This window comes from Balaenoptera acutorostrata, chromosome 20, assembly GCF_949987535.1.
Source record: "Balaenoptera acutorostrata chromosome 20, mBalAcu1.1, whole genome shotgun sequence".
Lineage (NCBI taxonomy): Eukaryota > Metazoa > Chordata > Mammalia > Artiodactyla > Balaenopteridae > Balaenoptera > Balaenoptera acutorostrata.
The window spans coordinates 21,983,993-22,004,664 of record NC_080083.1 but is presented as its reverse complement, the minus strand read 5'-3'; the positions used below and the strand labels follow the sequence as shown (position 1 = coordinate 22,004,664).

At 49.5% G+C, this 20,672-nt stretch overlaps 1 protein-coding gene across 6 annotated transcripts in view; it reads right to left on the bottom strand.

Annotated features, from left to right (window-relative positions):
* HNF1B (HNF1 homeobox B) overlaps positions 1-20,672 on the bottom strand; it is a 53,935-nt gene that overhangs the window by 31,808 nt on the left and 1,455 nt on the right. For 3 of the 6 annotated variants that reach the window (XM_007190212.3, XM_007190213.2, XM_057536895.1), the window contains exons 2-4: positions 16,941-17,140; positions 12,006-12,270; positions 10,315-10,550 (exon numbers count right to left, since the gene is read on the bottom strand). In XM_007190212.3, the coding sequence (XP_007190274.1) occupies positions 10,315-10,550; positions 12,006-12,270; positions 16,941-17,140 (701 nt within the window). The remainder of the gene's footprint in view (positions 1-10,314; positions 10,551-12,005; positions 12,271-16,940; positions 17,141-20,672) is intronic. The other 3 variants (XM_007190214.3, XM_007190215.3, XM_028168548.2) reach the window with 1 other exon arrangement.

The following is a 20,672-nucleotide window of genomic DNA, read 5'->3' as shown; positions in this document are numbered from 1 at the left end:
AGTGGGTCTGGGGAACGGGGAAGGCTATAAAGTCATCAGCAGACTGAGCTACTGGGTGTCCACATAAAAGTGAGGTCCCATAAACAGACATCTGTATTGTGACTGAAGGGCTAATAAAATTGCCTTAGAAGAGGGAGGTTTTCCACTGCGACCTATTCATAAGCAGGACCCTACTGGGAAGTGGTACCCGGGGAGAAGATCCCTGGAGGCCTGGCAAGTGTCAGAGCCGCCTCATTATGGGAGCTTGCCCGGCCAGACCTCAGCCTCCTCATCACCGTCGTGGTGGGCAGCTCCAGCATCATTATCATCATCATCATCACCATCATCATGACAGATAGCCACTGATCACCCGGCAGGCTCATGGATGCTGGTCCCAGGGAGCAGCGGGTGCTGGGCACTGATACCTTGCAAGCTGGATGATCACTGGCTTCCATTGACCAGGAGCACCAGTAACGTGCTTAGGGATCACCCCAGAGACCGGGTGGCAGCCTGGAGCTGGGGAGTTTCCTTCCCGTTTCTCCAAACGACTGATTTGCAATAAGTCCAATCCCTTTTCTAGTCCTCAGTTGCTCAATAGAAACTCAGGAAGAGTAATTCTTGCTCTTTGCTTGCCCAAGGGATGCTGGTAAGAGATTATAAAAGGAAGTAATCTAGAGTGAAGTAAGTCAGACAGAGAAGGACAAATATCATATGATATCACTTATGTGTGGAATCTAAAAAAAGGGTACAAATGAACTTATCTACAAAACAGATAAGAAACAAAACTTATGTAGAAAACAAACTTATGGTCACCAGGGGGTAAGGGAGGGAGAGGAGGGATAAATTGGAAGACTGGGGTTGACATATACACACTACTATATATAGAATAGATAACTAATAAGGACCTACTGTATAGCACAGGGAACTCTACTCAATACTCCGTAATGGCCTATGTGGGAAAAGAATCTAAAAAAAGAGTGGATATACGTGTATATATAACTGATTCACTTTGCTGCACACCTGAAACTAACACAACATTGTAAATCAACCATACTCCAATAAAAACTGTTTTTAAAAAAGGAAGTAATCTAGTAGAACTGAACTGAACTAGTAATCTAAACTCAGCTAATACACTAAACAAGGAAAAGCTAAATTAGTAGAACACAAGGGAGAAAGAATAATAACATGTTCCTTGAAAACTTCCTGGTAGCATTTAACATTGAGGGATTTTTTGGTGAACTGTATACTTTAGTTAAGCAGTATTCATGGAGGTGGAGCTGAATGACTTGTTTCTGGAAAGGGGAGAATATGCTTTATATAATAATATGTACATACGCTATGTAGAATGAAACTAATTCCATGCTCAGCTTGAAAGTGAATAACACACTTATGAAGCAGGGGATTTATGCATGAAGCTTTTGAACAGGAAGCCCTCTACAAGAGAGGTTGTCATTCCACAAATATATGAAAGGTCTACCATGTGCCAGGCACGGGGCTTTGGGCTAGAGACTCAGTGGTGAAAAAAGCCAAAAAAAAAAAAAAAAGAAAAAGCCATAGGAGCTGGATTTTTAGAGACTACAGGGACTACCTTTTTCATGGTGAGAATAAGACTTTCTTGGTGTTTTTCTCTGTCTTTGATAGGTAGGAATGCAAACCCTACACTCCACCTGGCAGTGGGATTCTCAAGACGAAGGAGGAGAAGGCTCATTTCTGTTTCCATCCGTAAGACATCTTGAGATAAATGAAGCACCTATTTTGTGCTCACCATGCAAACTGATGTTCTCCAAATGGGAGATGCTGTTCAGAGGTTTTCCATCCTTGCTGAGCAAGGACTCACTGGGCTTCATTGCCGGCCTGATCCAACAGGTGCCGACTGGAGAGAGGCACCCTGTGGCGGGCAGGGCCAGAAGGCCTGGGCAGTCAGGCTGCCACTCAAAGGCCCTGAAAGTGTTAACCTCCAGCAGCTATAGGTGCCTCGTTTATACCCATTTTAAATCTGTTTATTGTGACTGGCCCCACCCAATCTGCTGGTGCTGTAAAGCTCTAATGGTCCCTAATAAAGGTGGAAGGCACACAGTTCCTGAAATGGGGAAGAAGTGAGGGAATGAGGGAGACCAGGAGGGAGAGAGACAGATGATGAGTTTAACAATAAAGTATCACAATGGCAAAGCTCCCTCTGCTACTTCAAACAGCAGAGCCCTGGGCCCCAGTGTCCAAATAATAACCCGTCAGAGCTGAAAGGCCAGAGCTGAAAGGTCTCATTTGCCAGACTCCCGGAGAAATTAAGTGATTTGCCCAAGGTCACCCCTGCTCCTCAGTGCCTCAGGGCTCCTGGATCCGAGTCTGGGGCCCTCAGCCCAACTGCCTCATCGTTTTTACTTCAGCAGGGGACCATCAGGACTGTTGTCAACCCCTTGAGACTCTAGCCTTCTCCCATCTAGCCTATGATGTCCAGCCCTGATTGCATATCCACATCTCTTAGGGAGTTTGTTGAAACTTCCCATGCCTGACCCCTTGTTCCAAATTCTGATTCTAAAAGGTGTGGATGGGGGAGACATGGGTACTTTTAATAAGCTCCCCAGATGCCTTACATGTGGCCTGGGAAGGAGATCTGAGAACCACAGATCTTGTCAATACTTGGGTTTCACTGTTCCTGATGTCTCAGATGAAAAGCAGGGTTCATAAAAAGGGAAACTCTTCCAGGGTGAAACTGCAAACCACAGCCTTGTCAAGAACCCAGGGAGAACCAAAGCTCTTCCTCTCTCTTGACGCCCTGAGGGTTCCTGAGTCAACCTAATAACCCCTTCTGGGTCAGGCACTGTGCGGGGGCACTGGGTGCATTTTATCACCTTTAAGCCCCTCAGTAGTCTGAAGGAGATAGACATTACGATCCCTATTTTATGGATGAAGAAACTGAGGCTCAAAGAGGCTAAGTAACTTGTTTGAGGCCACACTGCCAGACAGGGACAGAACCACAATTCAAGCCCAAGCCTGTTTGGGGTGCTACACCTTGCTACCCAGACACACCCATCTGAGTGTGGTCCTGGCAATGCACTGCCTGTGACCAGCTCGCCTGGGGGATGTGGATTTCCCTTGGGAAAGTCATTAAATGCTAAAGATCATCTGCATGCATGGTGTGTCTCCAACTTGGGAGGGACATGCAGTGTACACGTCCTGAGAAATTTCTTGACGTCCTGAGAGCACTAGAGAGACTGAGCCTTGCTGGTCAGCTCCTCTGTGGCTGAACTCACAGGTGTGCTTTGGACGGGGCTGCTGAAGCCAGAACAGAGGGTGCTGGGGAGGTATCTTAAGCAGATGCCTGCTCTCAGGTAGAGGAATGTGGCTTCCAGAAAATCAGCCCTCAGGAGCATCTGAGGTTTCCTGCGTTCACTGCAGGAATCGTGTCTACCCCACCCCTTCTTACTGCTCTTTTGCGTGAAGTTTGGGGGAGCTTCCTTCCTAAGAACAAAGGTCATGAAGCTTCTCAGATTTGGCCTCCACCAGGAAAGTACCACACCCTCTCTAAGTGGCAGGTTCCCAGGGCTAATTACCAACGAGCAGGGGTACTCACACCTCCTTTCATTAAAGGAGAGAAATGCCTTATTAGGTACAGGAAATTCAGGGTCATCTTACGTACCTGACCTTGCTACATGGTCATGACCTGCCATCCCCTCCACCATCCGCGGTCCCTCCCAGCTTTCTCTCACTGTTTAGTGTCTTTGCACTGAAAGCCTGTGGCACTGGATATGGCACTTGCAAATGCCTTATGGATGTCACAGAGCAGTCCTTCCTGGAAGCATGAGAGCCTGCCTGAGACTCAATTACTACAAGAAGCCAGCCTGAGTCTACTGCAACCATCAAGATGAGTATCTAGTAGAACTACTCAAATCATCTCAAAATTGAGGTTGAAATAAACCTATAAGAGGAACAGAGGTAAAGAGGAAAAAGAAACCCAAACCACTAGGCTCCGCAAGTTATGGTAATAGGTACCATTTATGAGAGCCTGCTACATCTGGGGTGCTTTGCATATGTTATCTCATTTAATCCTTCCCACATCTGCATGAGCGGGTGTCTCCATTGTATGCACTGAGAAACTGAGGCCCAGAGTCACACAGCTGATCAGTGGCCAAGTTGAGGTTGGGATTCAGGTCGACCTCCATATCCATGACTTTGTTGCTACGCCCACTTGGATTTATAACAGCATTTCCCCAGAGTATCTTTAGCATATATTCAATGTCGGTACTGTTGACGGTCAGGCATCTATGGTACAGCCCAGGCACTGGGATTTTTGGAAGTCCCCCAGTAGATTCTAAGAGGTGGCGAGATCTAGGAACTGTTGTCTTAGAGCACGGGTCAGCAAACTGTGGTCTGCAGGCCAAGCAGCCTGTTTTTGTATGACCCACGAGCTCAGAATGGTTTTCACATTTTTAAATAGTTTTTAAAAATAAAAAAAGAATATCTTGTGATATGCAAAAATCATAGGAAATTCAAATTTCAATCCCCATCAATGAAGTTTACTAGAAGACAGCCATGGCCATTCTTTCACATATGGTCCATGGCTGCTTTTGTTCTCCAAAGGCAGAGCTGAGCAGCTGTGACTGAGACAGTATGGCCTGAAAAGCCTAAAATAGTCACTATCTAGCTCGTTACAGAAAGTTTGCCATCCCCTATACTAGAGTTCTTATGCACAGCTAGGATGATAAACAGGATTGAATGTATTTGACTTTATTTTGGGGCTATGTTTCATATATATTTACTTTTATACGTTTCATATATATATATTTTTTCCCCTCTCCCCGTTTGTGTTCGATCTTGTGGCTTCCCGGCCAGCAGTTAGCGTCATAGACCCTTGCATAGCTCTCTGCCTCTCTCTCTCTGCACCTTTGGTGCTTAATTCTCTCCCAGTTCTTGTCAGTTTCCATCAAACCTTCAACAAACAGACTCCAAGGACACTTCTCCCATAACTTGCGGGCTGGGGCAACGTGCTTGCAGACAGCTTCCTTCCTCCTTAGATCGGACAGGAGGCATCAAGGAGTCCTTGAATTCTCTAAGGGTCCTTCAGGGGGATTAGGCACGCAGGTTGGGCTGCCTTCAGTGATAGAACTCCGGTATCTCCTTGGCCCCTTTGTGAGGAGGCTGGAGTCCCACCAGCCAGGGCAGCCGGCTTTCTTTGTATGCAGACCAGGGTTGGTCCGCTCTCAGGGGGAGGTTGCCAGCAGAATGCTCTGAAGGCTGGGCCTCTTAAGCTCATTAATATCCTGATTGTCTTCCCCAATCTAGTGGCAGCCGATGGGGTGGTACCCGCAAGATAAAATGACCTTCGAATTCAACAGATAAAATGGCAGTCAGATAAAGTCCCTACAAGGAGAACATTGGAGCCGTGGTCACCGTGGAACTCCAAATCAGTATAAAATGTGTTTTCTAAAACAGCAGATGACTCAAGGCAGGATCTGTTTCTCTTCTGAACTCAAAGAACCTGCTACTTAGGGACAATGGGGCTTATTTACTGTGGGGATCTTTGCTGCGGAGATGAATATTTTTACGACTGCCCTCATAAACCCCCTGCACTCGTCTGCTGCCCAGGGAGTGGGCGGGGCTCCAGAGGTGAGCTGAGGTGCCTGCAGTGTCTCAGAAGCCCCATTAAGTTGTTAAGGCATTTAGTGCCCCAGACAGTGACGACTGCAAGGGCAGTTCAAATCCCCACCCAGATGGGGATGGGGTTGTGAAAGAGGGGGCTTTGATTTCTTCCCTGGGCAGGGCACAGAATCCACCTTGGTCAGGGGCAACAGCTGGTGGCGGGGGGGGGAGGTTGAGAGGGAGGCAGAAGCAGCGAACTAGCCAGACTGGGAGACCCCACCCTTAACCCACCTCGCAAAGCTCCTTTGTCATTCAGAGGGGAACAGTAAGAATATAGGAGAAGAAGGAACTGTGGGAGGATTGTGTGTGTGTGTGTGTGTGTGTGTGTGTGTGTGTGTGTTGATTTCCATGCCTGAAAGTCCTTAGCATCTGCGTAAAGCAAAGTGATAGTCAGTGTGTAACAGCTCACTCTGCCACTTACAAACTATATGAACTTGGGCAAATTACTGACTTACGAAATATCTCACCTTCCTTGATTGTAAAATAAAGGTAAGGTTATGGATGGTGTCTACCCTACAAAGCTGTGAGGATTAAATAAGATGATGCATGTACTCAGCCCAGGGCCTGGTACCCAGGAAGCGCTCGATCAGCACTAGCTGTTCTGATTATTCAAATTTCCTCACGACCCCGCCACTGGGCACTTTTGAGATTTCCTTGGGTTCTGCAGATTCCAGTGTCAGGGAAAACCACAGCGACCACATGATATCCTGGCCCAGAGTCTGGTTTGTCTAAGACCCAGGGTTAGATTTCTGCAGGCAAGTTAGGAGGAGCTGTAAGAGGGGTTCGGGGGGAGGCAGGAGGCTGGATTCTCAGGTCCTCAAGCTCTGATCTGACCATGGGGGCAATCACAGCCCCTGCGCTTGGAGCGGGAGGAGGAGAATTTGATGGGAGTGAGGCGTAAGCAGCCACAGAAATAAACGTCTCCTCTTCTTGGGTAAAGAGGCTGTGTGGCTCAGGACATCCAAAGGTTATCCTGGTAGGGCTTGTTCTCGCCTCTGGGCCTCACTTTCTTACTAGGAGAATGAGCCTCTATCTCCTTCTCGAAAGATGATACAAGAGGGAGGACATGAGGTGTCGGGTGAATGAAGGCTGATGAAGACCTCGGCCCCTTCCTCACTGTCACAAGGCGGCCAGGTGAGTTTGCTGGAGGCGACCAGGCGAGTTTGCCACAGACTGGAGCAAAGGGGACAGTACGCAAGGCCACCGCAGATCGTGCAGCGGATCCCAGGGCTTGGGCCAAGGCTAGCCCAGCTTCCAACCCATGCCAACTTCCTCCTCCTCGGGCTGATCAATACAGATACCAGTCTCCAACCAGTCTGCTTCCTGGCCACAGCCCTGCTCTCTGACCTTTGGGGGGCCTTTCTCTTGATTCCGCTCCAGAAGGGAGGTCGGGGCCATCACTCCGGGCCTGCTCAAAGGCCTCAGAATGGGCTGTCACAGGGCCTATAACCAGGGACAGCTCCTGCTGGCGAGAGCTGGGATGGGGGGTGGTGCAGATAAAGGCCTTCCCGGCTGAAGATAAATGGCTGCCCGCAGCCTGCTACAGTAACTCCAGGCCCCCAAGAAGAGCAAACAAAGGGTGCCCCTGTGACACTCACTGGAAAGATGAAGCCCCACCAGAGGCAGCCAGGCTGGTTCAAAGCCCCAACTTAATTGTCAATTAAGCATGCATGAGGAAGACAAAGCCATGACAACCCTGGGCTGCATGCTGGCGTGTGATTGTAAAGTCGGGAGGGGCAACGCTGAAAACAGCTGATTCTGCTGACAGTGTGTTTGTAGGGCACCTTGTAACCAATCAGCCTCTGCTGACAGAGGCAAAGGGCTCCTCCTGCCACTCCTATTGTGCTGGACATTCCAGGACCAGGGTCACCCTGTGGTCACCGTGGGCAAGTGGGCCACAGCACCGTAAGCGTGGCCGGGAGGGGAGGGGCTCAGGTACAGAAGGGATGCTCTCCTCACCAGGAAGAGGGGTCAAGGGAAAGATTTGTCTCAAAGGTGCCTCCTGTCCTCCTGGCTCAGAGACTGGTGTTTGGAGGGGAAAGTGGGGAGGGGCTGGGGACCTCATCTCCCCAGCTCAGCCTTAGAGGTTGCTAGTGCTGACTCCGGCTGTTGGCTTCTCCTTGGCCACCACAGAGCTCTTTTCTGCAGCCAGGTAGGTTTGGGGCTTCGTTAGAGACCATACCTTGGTTGTAGAGACCGTGATGGGAAATATATCGTGAGAAGTTCAGATCAAACCTTCCCTGAGCGCCGGGCTTCAGCCTGCCGTCTGGCTGGCCCTGGGCGCACTTCCTAGGAGCCTGTCACAGCCCATGCGCTGCCTCCAGCAGCAGCCTGCAAGGGGGGCAGGGCCTGATCCCAGCATTTGCACCCCAACCCCAGAACACACCTCACTGCCTCTTAGGAACAACGCCCGTGTATGAAATTGAAAAGGAAATAGATTTCTGCTGCCCGTCACTCTTCCCACTGCTGCTTGTTTAGCCTTCTGTGATAATAATAATGATAATAGTAGTTATGGTTTATTGGGAAAGATGGTGTTTACACACTCTCTCGTTTAATTCTCACATGGCCCCTATGAGGTAGGTACTATATCTCCATTTTACAGACAGGAAACTCAGACTCAGAGAAGTTATGTGAACTGGCCACGCTGCAGTTATGGGAATTAGAACCAGGTTAGAACCAGGATTCAAAACTAAGTCCAGAGAATCAGTCCCGGGACTATTTTGATGAACCCTGAATGGAAATTAACGGAGAGGGGAAGGTAGCCACTGAAAATACACAGTGGCCCATAATTATTGCTCCATAAATAGCTAGAAAGACGCACAAACCCCCCAACGATAACCTTGATCCCCAGCCAGTTCTAGGGACTCTACGCCAGCAGGAGGTCTTCCCAACAAGACCATAAGCCCCCAGGGGCAGGGACGCGTGCGTGTCTTACTCATCACTGACGTGGTGCCCGGACTCAGCGCGTGTCTGTGCTGCGGGAAAGTATAGGGTGGGAATCGGCAGGCCTGGGTTCTAGCCCTTGTTTGGCTACTGTCGCCCTGTGGAACTCTGCAAAGTCACTACCTCTTTCTGGGCCTCAGTTTCCTTCTTCCAAGTTTCTCCCGGTTCTAATATTCACTGATTTTTAAAAAGGTTGCGACTTCCGGGGACCCTAGAGAATCCACTTCCAGTGGGATACGCCTCCTCAGACGGCTCGGTGGTGTCTCAGGGCCGTGTTTCCCGCCCGACCCCTGCCCTGTCCCTAGTACCTGCTCCAGCCCCTCCAGCCCCACCTCTCTGGGTCTCCTGTCACCATACAGAATGCCTAAGCCAACAACCGCCTGGTGACCTCACCACAACCCCAGCTTGTCAGAAAGCTGCCGGGCCTTTGTTTGGCTTACAGGCTCCCTGACTTTGGTGTGGAGATCACAGGTCCCAGCACAATAGCCATTGTCTTCTCAGTAACGCCCCTAACCCCAGCCACGCCCCCCGGGAGCTCCCCGCTCCAGCTCCACGGATTACAACTGCACAGGGGTACGTTACTTTGCCGTCAGGCCAGTGTTCATCTGGAGGCTTCTCTGCCTCTCAAGAGTAACCCCAACTTTCTTCCCGTGTGGCCGAGCCCTCCCCTTCTGTGGCAGCGGGACCCAGAAAAGCTCCCCTCCCTGGCCCCCCAGGCTTCACGCTGGACAGTAGCAGGCTCCCAGAGACACTTGAAGGGGTCATGCTGGGGGGATGGGGTGCAGTGTGGAACAGATGCTTGGAGACGGTCCAGCTGCTGGCTCTGAGCCTGTGCCCCCAGCACTTAGGTCAGTGCCCAGGTCTCAGGCCTCTCCCATCAGAAGGGCAACCAGCAGGCGAGGGGACGAGCAGTTTCAGAACCGTCTCCCGAGTTAGAAATGGTGCTCGGCTCTCCTTCTGCAAACCCTTCCCCGGAGCAGGCAGCAGACTGTGCCGCAGTCTGTCTACACAGGCACCGAACTGACCTCAGTAAACACATCTACTCCGGGAAGCCGCTTTCCTGGGAGGATGAAGCCCCAGGGGAAGATGTACTCATCCCATCCCCAGCCTATGCCCGCCGCAGTCCTCAGCCTATGCGGGTGCTTTCCCACCAGGAAGGTGTAGGCTTCCATCCTGCCAAGCCCACCGCCCAGAGCAGAGGCACCTAATCCTGGCCGGGGCCTGGCACACGGCAGCACACATACGTACTCAACCAATTTTGGCCAACTCATCACCGCCAAGATTTCAAGTGACCCGCCCTGCCCTAACTCTGGCGGAGCACAGACGCCAACAAGCAGAGTGGCCCTTCCCCAGAGGGCCCTGGGCTCCTCCCGCGGCAGCTGGACAGAGCCCCGGAGATGCACCTGGATGGGGTGGAGGAGGCGAGCCCTCTGCCTGCGGTGTGGACCGGGCACACCCGCGAGGCAGCTTGCTCCGTCTCATCCGGTGGTGGCCCTGACCCGCTGAGTCAGCAGCCGCAAGGGCAGAAGAGAGGAGCCTGGAGAAGAACGAGGCGGGCGGAGGGCTCCCTGGAGGCCGAGCAAGGAGTCAGAGCAAAGCCAACTAGAGCCACACGCTCTTCTCATGAGAATATTCCAGCAGCAGGAGGAGGCCAGCCCTAGGACCATCCCAAAGCACTGCCTCCTCTGAGATACCCTGAGCGCCGTGGGGAGAAGCCGGAGGGTCGGGTGGCCCAGGCAGTGGGGCCCGGCTTACCTGGCAGCTTGTTGGGAGGGGAGGTGCTGGGCTGGTGCGGGGGGGAGCCGTGGGAGAGCAGCGGGTTCAGGCCGTGCGTCTGGCTGGAGCTGTAGGCGTCCATGGCCAGCTTCTGCCGGAATGCCTCCTCCTTCCTGCGGTTCGCGAACCAGTTGTAGACGCGGACCTCAGTGACCAGGTTGGAGCCCAGGCCGTGGGCCTTGGAGGGGGAGACACCTCGCTGCAAACATTCCGCCCTGAGAACAGGAGGGAGGGGAGGTGGTGAGCAAGGGCGGCCCGGGGCCGGCCCGCCGGCCTTTGGCCCCAGACGCACAATCACGGGGGGGCCTTGGCAAGGAGGGCGAAGAGGCCATGGATAGAGTGGGGGAAAGCCTGTCCTGAGAAAAGGCCAGCCCATGTAGTTATCTGATGAGACGGCGGGAGTGGGGCGGAACACAGGTCTAGAGCAGGCTCGCTGCCCCGGGAGCCAGGGGCGCAGCCTCTGGTGTGGCTTCTGAAAAAGAGAGGAAGCCGAGGGGCAGGTAGCTCAGGGAGAAGGTCCAGGTGGGCCTCCTGACTCCTGATGTGGTTATTCTTCCCACCCTACAAAAGGCAAGCTCCCGGCTCTGTCTAAGCCCTTCCAAAGCACCCTGAAACGACTTCTGGGCTTCTGGGCTTTGGACATCCCACCCAGGTACCAGGGAAGCGAGATTCCTTATTCACACAGCAGAACCCCCTCCAAGGGGCAGGCTGGGTGAGGTATAAATGAGGACACGCAAAAGACGGCTGGTCTCTAGTTTTATCACTGCTGACGAAACCCCAGTGCCAGGCGTGAGAGAGATTCTTAGACACCAGGGGATACTGGGGGGTCCTTCTCATCAGCAGGGGGCCAGAGCACAGCGGAGGACGCTGTGACATGTACGGGCAGATCGTTTCGCCTCCCCACTCCCCAGCCTGACCTCCCTGGCTGTATCCTCCCCACTGCCAGAGCCAGTTCAGCCCAGAGAGAGGTCTTAACCAGAGCAAAGAGCAGATTTTTTAAAAAGTCAAGGTTGGAGTCAGGGCGGATGGGGCAGGAATGAAGCAAAAAGATATCTTGAGGATTTCTAATAGTTTTCTTTAAAATTCCATGTCGTTAAGAACAAATGAACTCTACAAAAAGAACTCTAATCAGTGTGGGCAGAGTGGAGGGAAGATCTGAGTAATTCTTGCTCTCCTGCTAAGTTTCCTTTGAACCAATGTGTGTACAACATTTGGTCGAGGCCAAAGCCAGTCTGTGGCTAAGGGATAGCTTTTCCCTGGTCTGTAAGGGAGGTCAAACACATGATTCTCCCTTCATTGGCATCATATTTTAGACCAGCATTCTCCAGCATTCTCTGGGATAATAGTTCATAGGGGTATACCACAGAGAGACCTCGCATGGTTAACAACCAATTCAGCAAAGTGAAGTGGGTTTCTTGACTGCAGGACTTCTCAGAGCCTTTAAAATATTAATGTATGCCGTGACTCCCTAAGAGGAAGTATGCAGAATGATGCTTCTCAAACTGATTTATTAATGGCTTGAAATGAGGGTCCTGTGGAACACACTTTGGGAAACCCTGATTTGGCCACTTATCTGGATAACTAATGTCTCAATATTCCAGGACTGAGGGGATGGAGGCTCGGGTCCATGTGCTTGCCTGCCTGCTCGGGTGAGCTTCTGGTGGTGTTACCTGTTGCACTCCTCCACTAAGGCCTCCCTCTCTTCCTTGCTGGGGTTCTTTTGCCGGTCGTAGGCCTGGTACAAGATTTGCTGGGACGCGGGCCCCCATTTGAACCGGTTGCGACGCATCTTCTTGTTGGTGGGCTCAGAGCAGGCATCATCGGACTGCCCAGGCCCCTGGCTCTGTTGACTGAACTCTGGAAAGAGAAACAGCAGCTGATCCTGACTGCTTTTGTCTGTCAAATTTCCAGAACTCTGGACTGTCTGGTTGAATTCTGAAAAGAGAAAGGAGTAGATTTGATAGGGTCTGTAGCCTTCACTCAGCAGACACACAGACAGATAGACCAATGGAAAAAAAACACCTTTATTCCTCTCCCCTGAGCTTTGGGATCTGCTGTTACTGCGCATGGGGGTGCAGGGGGTAGGCTCGGCTCAGGCCCCTCACTGCCCACTTCTGTTGGCTCCACCAAAGCCACCCCTTTCCTTTCTTTGGAGGAGCTCAAACGTGGCCGACCATTGTTTGCAGGACAATTTATTATTATTATTATTTCATTGGCTCACTGGTTCTCAGACATGAAGCAACACTCTGAATCCTGAACTCTTGTGTTTTGATGTCAAGGAGATGAACTCCATCAAGTCTCAGGTCTAGGGGAAAAAATGCTCAAAAGTACAATTTGCACTTAGACAAAGTGTTCAGAGGCTGAAAATACCTCCCCCCACCGCTCTCCTCATAATTCCTAGGGATCAACATTATAGTGTTAACGCTCTTTGAAAAATCCCAAACCCCAAATCTTTTGACTACTGCTTTGAAATAAATATAACAAATAAATATAACTGGACCTTTGTATTGGAAAGAGAAGAAGCTCTTTAGAGCTCAGATCATTTCCGAGGCAATGGTGTGTGTGTGTGTGTGTGTGTGTGTGTGTCCAGGGGTCCATTTAGGAGGGAAACAGCCCAAGAGGGAAAGGTCTTACAGACCTGCCCTCACATTTGAAAGATGGGAAATGCAGGAGGTAGCAAACACAGGACCTTCCTGGGAATGGCATTTAATGAGTTGGAGAAAGGTAAATATAGATGGCATGATGCCCCTTGTCAGTCCAATTCCCAGGACCCAGGCACACTGTGACCCTCAATATATTTTGGTTGAATGAATGAATGAAAGACGGCAGTTCGCCTGGCGGTGATTCCCTAGCCTTTGCGGCTGCAATGAGATTTGATATCTGCTCATGGAAGAGGCAGCCTCGTTGTCCTCTTCCTCACATGTGCGTGAAAAAGGGTTCATCAGGGTGATTAATTCCATTTTACAGATGAACAAGCATAGAGGCCAAGGACCCTGCTGAACAAGGACATGTAACGGATTCATCTCCTAACTCCTGGTCCCTGGGTTCTGGACCTTGATGTTTTTCTTTCTTGGTTCCTGAAGTCATCCCCACAGGTCTCAGAAAATCCTCAAGGTCCAAAGTCAGGCCACTACTTAGTGCTTGAATCCCGTCCACAACACCCTACCACGTGGCCTTCCAGCCCATCCACCTCCAGCAATGGGGAACTTGCTACCATCTAAGGATCCATTTCCATTTTGGTCCATCACAAGGAGCCGTGGGCCCCTAACAAGCCTGGACCCCAGATGCAGGTGGTGTTGGCCTTTGTTTAACCAGTTGCTGATCGGCCAAGTTAACGAGCTGTCTCCCAGGTAGATGGACTGAACGTGTCACTGGGGCCTTTGATTTGGGCCCCACCCACTTTGGATGATCCTCAGGCCACTTAGGGCTCTGTTTTCACTGGTTCCCAACAATTCCTTTAGATACCTGAGAATATCTCTGCCAAATTTACTGGCAGGAAGTCACTGACTCAATGAAATAATGTAGGGCCCCAACCAAGTTCCTTAATTCCTGGTCCCTCAGCTTCCCCGCCTGTGGAATGGGACTGGGTGAAGACCTACGGGCACTAAATAGTCTTTTAGAACATCTGCCCCTAGTCAGGATAACGGTGATGATAATGATGGTCACCCAGGTTCCTACGGAAGTTATACTTTGCAAAGTGCTTTTACACTTCCTATATTATTTGGTCTTCATAGCAGCCATCTAAGTACAGTGACTTTGGGGAGGATCACAGTGGGAGAAGGAAGTCCCCTGCTCAGTGGGTGTCTGTCTCAGTGACTCCTCTCCTCCCTGTGGCCCTGTGGAGTTACCATGAATAATAGCCAAAGCCAGTATGGATGACCCCAAGGACCCAGGATCAGTTTGAGGTTCCTCATTTGATGTGAACAGATGTCATCACAGGGAACATTTATTGAACCATTTCTACAGTGAGGTATCATACAGAATCCTCCAAATGTATCCCTTCATCTAATTCTCACACCTCTCTGTGCAAGAAGTATTGTTATCTCCATTTTACAGATGAAGAGATTAAGGTTCAGACCAGTTCAAGTTGCATGGGCTTGGGGCGGCAGCCAGGACGTGAACCCAACCTGTAGACGCTAAACTCATAACCATTGTATCACCATGCGTATGCATGGTGATGCACCATATGCATCACCTCTCGCTTGAAACAAAACCCAAACAACACATCCACAAAACCTTCCAATTGCCCTTGGGTAGAGGTAACTGAACTGACTCCTGAAGTTCTGCCTGTGGTGAGTGCGAGACATGCCCGCAGTTGCCCACACTATGGGGGCTGCCTCTGGCTGTTGGCTGCCCGTTTTGAAGAACTAGACTCCCCCATGTCCTCCATCCACCACCAACTCTCCCCCACTTCCTTCCAGATTAATTGGGAGAGGGGCACAGAAAATGTTCATTGCCCATAAAAATGAACTTGGAGAAGTTGGCTTCGGCAACCTCTTTACAGGCTCAGGAGCCAGCCTGGACAAGGAGATTCTATCTGCACAGATGGGTTCATGAATATTACCATTTATTATTTTTAGTTTCTCAAGAAAATTTATCATGTGTCATCTTTTTTTATCTTCCCCACTCTCTCTTACCACTTGCCACGTTCACTTGTGTCCCTCTTTTATCCATCTCACTTCCTATATTTTATCCCATGCGTGCATGTCTTATATTCATCCTTTAAGAATTAGTTGAAATGTCGCCTCCTCTAGGAAGCCCTCCGTGATGTCTCTAGGCAATTTAGCAATTCCTCTGCTGCCCCTTGTGTATACTTTTATACCAACTCTTAGGAAGCAGCTGTCATTATTTTTTCAAACATCTCATCTCCCTCATTAGGTTGTAAATCCCTGGAGAAAAGGACCTATGTATCTCACAGCCTAGCAAGTGCTTGGCACCTCATAGGTGCTCATATAATATTTACAGAATGAAGGGATGCTTCGTAAGCTTTATGCCTCGTGGGACTTTAAAACAATAATAATAATTTTAAACTCCTTTGCAGAGACTGTCATACATTTTTGCAAAATGTCATTCTCAAGCATCTTGAGAAACTTTTTGGGACTTTTGTCTTTTTAGAAGCTTCCGGCTGTCCTCCTTCTCCTTTCTGAGGGAAATCCCATGGCACACAGAGAGGTAGCTCAAACTGGAGATGCTGCCTGAGGCTTGTATTGGAATGAGGGCATGTCCCAAGGGTTCTCTGGCCTTTGGAGACTATGGCTCCTGAAAAATTTTCTTGGGCTTTCCAGGAATTACAGGGAGTTGCTTCATGTCAGATACACAAATTCTTAAAGACCTAGTCACCATGGATGGTGGATCATCCCAGAGTTTAAAAGGGGCCTCTTCCCCTCAGTAGCAAAGAGCTCTCACTTTGCTTCTTCTAACCTACCCATCTAATGCTTCCAACAAAAGAGCAAACCACCACAATATGAGATGAACCCTTAAACCCTTTCCCTCCACCTTGAAGTCCTTTCCAGTCCCCAGACATTGAGACAATAAATACTGAAACAATCACTTCAGGTCAGTGTGTGACAGAAAACAAGAGTGATTTTAAAAAGTAGCCCTCCAGTGAGAGGGGAAAAACCCTGCCCAGAAAGTGGTAGAAACTCATATCTTGACAGAGAAGCCCATGGCCCAGAGGATAGTGTGTGGGAGGAGTGAAAGCTCATATAAATTTTTCCTAGAAAAAGGGCTGGATCGAAATAATCAAAGTGTAATGTAAAAGTATACCTTCCTAAAGTAAAAACAGTAGGTCACTGATACTCTTATTATTGAAAGGCAGTTCAAACTTCCCTAGACTTCAAAACAAAAATCTTTGCGTTATTGGGTAGAAGAAATCTTGGGACAAAAAGGAAATTTGGGAATGACAATGGGAATGACAAGAATTCATGGGTCAGAGTTGCAAATGCAGACACTTTTAGTGTGTCCTGCTTTAGCTAGAAGCAGATTCTTCCTCCGATAGGCTCACTGGCTGGGGGTCTCAAAACTCTACCGATTCTGGTAAATGTGAGCAAGCATCTTAAGTTGCTTCAGAACTCAGTTGCACCCCCCTACTCAACCCTCCCAAATAACAGGATCAGGTTCTGAATATATCTATATATACAAATGCCTTCTATTTTTTATACTCTTTTCAGAGAGGAGGAAAATAATGATAATGGTGATCAATATTATTGATTGCTACTAAATGTCTTCCTTGGAAACTGATCCATGGTCATGTATCAAGGGGAGGTGCTTGGCTTACTTTGGGGACAATACTCCACTGTTACCTACTTGGTTTCAAAGAGAAAGATGTTGGAAGCAGGGACCAAAATATTCAAGGTGCACTGCACACACTGAAGGGCTTGTCAAAGCAACTGGCTGGGTACTAGGGGATCGTGGGAGAAGAAAATGATGTAAGTCAACCCATTGTGCAGCAGCTCTGAAGGCCAGATCCACATGCCAGCTTCCTTATATTTGCCAAGTGCTACGCAGACCTTGTTGATGAAGAGGAAACTGAGGCATTCCACAGGGGTCAGAGTTAGGGCAAAGGTCACTCCTGGTTGAGACAGAGGCAGGATGAAAGCACTTACGTCGGAGGATCTCCCGTTGCTTTCGGACGTACCAGGTGTACAGGGCGGCGCGCTTCTGGGTCTTCATAGGGGTGCCCTTGTTGAGATGCTGGGAGAGGTGTGACTGGTTCAGGCCGGTGACGTCGACCACCTCCCTCTGGGGGATGTTGTGTTGCTGCATGTAGCCCTTGATCATTTTGGCAGCCCTCCAAGGGTCCTCGCTAGACAGATAAGCAGATGGTTAGGATGCTGGTAGAAGAGGTCGGGGAGAAAGACCCTCTTTCTAGAGGTTTTACCTAAACTCTGTGTAAAACTCTGACCTTCCCCTGTTTCTCCTCCTGTCCAAGTTACATCCTGGGGAGAGGCCAACATAGAACCTAAACAAAAGAGGAGATGAAAGCTCCTATATAGTGTACTCCATCCCTTTCATCTGAGATTAGGAGGGCAAAGAGGAAGATGATTTCCCTGCTTCAGGAATGGGAAAGCACCCCAGCACTCTCTCTTGGGAAGCAGAAAGAGAAGTTCCTGCTTTATTTTGCTTTCCTTCACTTTCCTGGAATGTGAGAGACTTAAACAACGGCAAGAGGCCCACTGGACAGTGGAGGTGCCATTAGCTTGGGGCTGGGCTGGCTGATCCGACAGTGACAGAGGGCAGAATCTCTAAATTCACCTGGACTGCTCCCCCATTATTTTCCTTCAGAATGGGTGTCTCCGTGTCTTGTCTTATAAAACAGGAGTAAAACTTTTGTGTCCACCTCCTGAGAAGCAAGGAGGACTTCTTAACCAAATGTTAAACAGTTTTCAGAGTTTCAGAAAAGTTTTAAGAAATGATGTTCCTCCCTGGGGCTGAAGAATCGCTGCACTGAGTTGAGGCCAGTAAAGTTAAAAAAAAAAAAAAAAAAAAAAAATCTTCACAGCCCCGCCTCTCAAATAAGACCAAACGGAGGGAGAATAATTTCAGTTTCTGAATAAGATATGAATGATTCCAAATGCGATGTTTTCTTGTATTCTTACATTTCTCCTCTGACAGGGTAAGAGTGTCTGGAAGTTAATCTTTCTCATACATTTTAAGCTTGGGATAAGGACTTACATTTCTCATAAACACAGGTAATGCAAAAAGCTTCTTTAGAACACTGTATTAGTGCCTTTGAATTTATTCCAAATGTTTTCAACTTTGCCAATATCTTTTCTTGCTTACTGAATAGGTGACTTAAAAGTGAGAGATATAATTGAAAGCAGAAATTAAGAAAACAGTGCACAGTATAGAACAAAAATATTCAAGAAGCAATACATCCACATATACTATTTGTTTAATGCAGCTACATATTTAACTTAAAAAAGAAAAAACAGCATCCCTTTACTGTATGTCGATGTATATAGTAGCCTGACAGAACATGAAAAAAAGTGAAGGGAAAAATTAGTTTCAGAGGTAATAAAAAACAATGCTGAAAAGCAACATTTACAGTGTTGCAAATGAAATAACCGATTTGTTTCTAAATGGTATTTATAATATGTCAACTAAAGTTATGTTTGTGTAATTAATTTTTAAAAATCTAGTAATTAAACTGAGATTTTTGTAAGCATTTGAAAAATTGTGATCATTTTAGCAAGTCTTTAATATTAAATTTATGAAAACACAGGCTTTGACAGACATGTTTTGAGAAATGCAAACAAGATTAATTACATATAGCTTAATATATTTCTCAAATATTTATAAAGGTACTTCCATGTAATACAACATAATGAAGTAACAACAGGAACAAAAAATGAGGAACTGCGTCCCGGTTTCAAGCATGGAGAATGCACCTTGAGTAAGAGGAAAGTAATGTAACATTTTGCACATACCCGTGTAAACATCAGAGCTCATTTAAAATCTTATTTCTGGTGAATATTTCCACAGATATTTTTAGGGTAGAAAAACACCTTCAACGGATACCAACAATAGCTTCGAAAGTTAGAAAAAGTGTTTGGATTTTAAAAGTTAATGCTGCTTCGACAGATTCTTTGACTTTTTTGGTTTTGTTTAATATGTTTTTACTTGTATTTATTTCGTGTGTCTAAGAAACCTAACTGAAATAGTGTAATGTTCTAGGAGCGAATGATTCCGTTAAGAGTGAATTAGCTTAACAATTGGGAAGGTTAAAAAAAAAAAAAACAAACCAGTAAAACCTTATAAACGATAGCAAATCTTTCAGCCCGCATTGAAGGACCAGAGTTGGGGATAAGATGGCGTAGTTACACCTTTACAGCTCTGACCACAGAATTCTCATGCATTCACCGGGAAGAGCCCCGAGAGTCGGTTACGTTTTGAAATTTGAAAATACAGCCCGTGATCAGGGGTTCCCAACCCCGATAAACACACAGAACGGGAGAAGCGCGCCCGGGCATTGTGCTCAGGACGCAGGTGTCAAGCGCCCGACCTCGGCGCCCGCCTGGCCAGCCCAGCACGCTCCTTTCCAAACAATGCCTCGGCCGCCCACAAGCAGAGAGGCCCTGGACCCCATCTCAGATCGCCGTGATTCTTCTTTAAGAAGCCTCAAGCCCGGCCTCTTGGGAGCAACCAACTTCCCAACTTTCCACCGCGCGCCAGCCTAGACCTGGGGCCGGGGACCCGGCAGCGCGCAGCCCCCGGCCTGCTTTTCTTGCCTTTCTCTTCCAGGAGATGGAAGGAGCGGCCGGGCGCTCCCCAGAGTGACTTGCCCTGTTCTTTTCTTTCCGCCTTAGGGGAGCGAGGTGGGCCAAAAAGGGAGTGCGTGCGTCTGGCGGTCAGCAGCAGACTGTGCAGTGACCTGGGGACCGCTAGCGATTTCTTGAAAAATTACTTTAATCAAGTCCGACCACTCCCGAAGTTGGGGGAGGGAAGGCAGCAACCGCTGGGGAAAGGGAGCGAAACCTTGGGGTCTGTCCTGCATCCACCCGCCCCAGCGGGGGTCTCGCGCCCCCTAGCCTCGCTCTCCGCCCCCTGGAGCCGGGGGCTCTGCTCAGCGAAGAGCGCTGAGGTCCGGGGCTCCGGGCCGGGCCTGGCTCTCTGCCTGCCGGGCCTGCGGCGTCGGCGGCCCTGGGGCAGCCCGGGTCCGGCGCCGGGTCTCCGGGCGGCGCGGGGGCTCGGCTGGGAGGGCCCGGCAGCGCGGTGCGTGTGCGCGGGCAGCGGCGAGCAGCCCCGCGTCCGCGTTCTGCTTTTCCTTCCCCCTCGAAGCCGCCGCGTTTACAACTTCACCAATGAATAACCCGCCTCTCCGTTCAACCTAATCACGACTTTTTGTGTATCTTTCTGTTGATGATTTATAGAAATAAATTAATAACACCCGAACTCCACGTGCTGCAGTTTATATTACATCTCTGCCGCGTCCGGCCCGGCGCGGGGCTGGGTGCCGAGGGGCGCCCCAGGTCGCCTCGGGCTTCCCAGGTCCTTCCAAATCCCAACTGGAAGGGCGGGCGCCTGCGGCCAGGCATATGGGCCTAGGTCCCAGGGTTGGGGGGGGGGGGCCGCCGGCGGGCGGCGGGAGATCGGTCGGTCCGCCGGGCCCGGGTCAACCTCCGGGCCGCCCTGGCGCCCCAGCCGCTCCTCTTCAGACCCCTCTCACCTTCCTGCACCCTAACCCCGGCTGGGGAGAAACCGCCGCCACGGGCGAAACCGCGAGGGAAGAACCTCAAACCTCAGAACTGTAGCAACATACTTTCGGGAAGTAAAAAAAATCTAGAAATTCCCCTGACTGTTTTGCTAGAGAGTTAGCCGCCGGGTCCCCAGGTAGC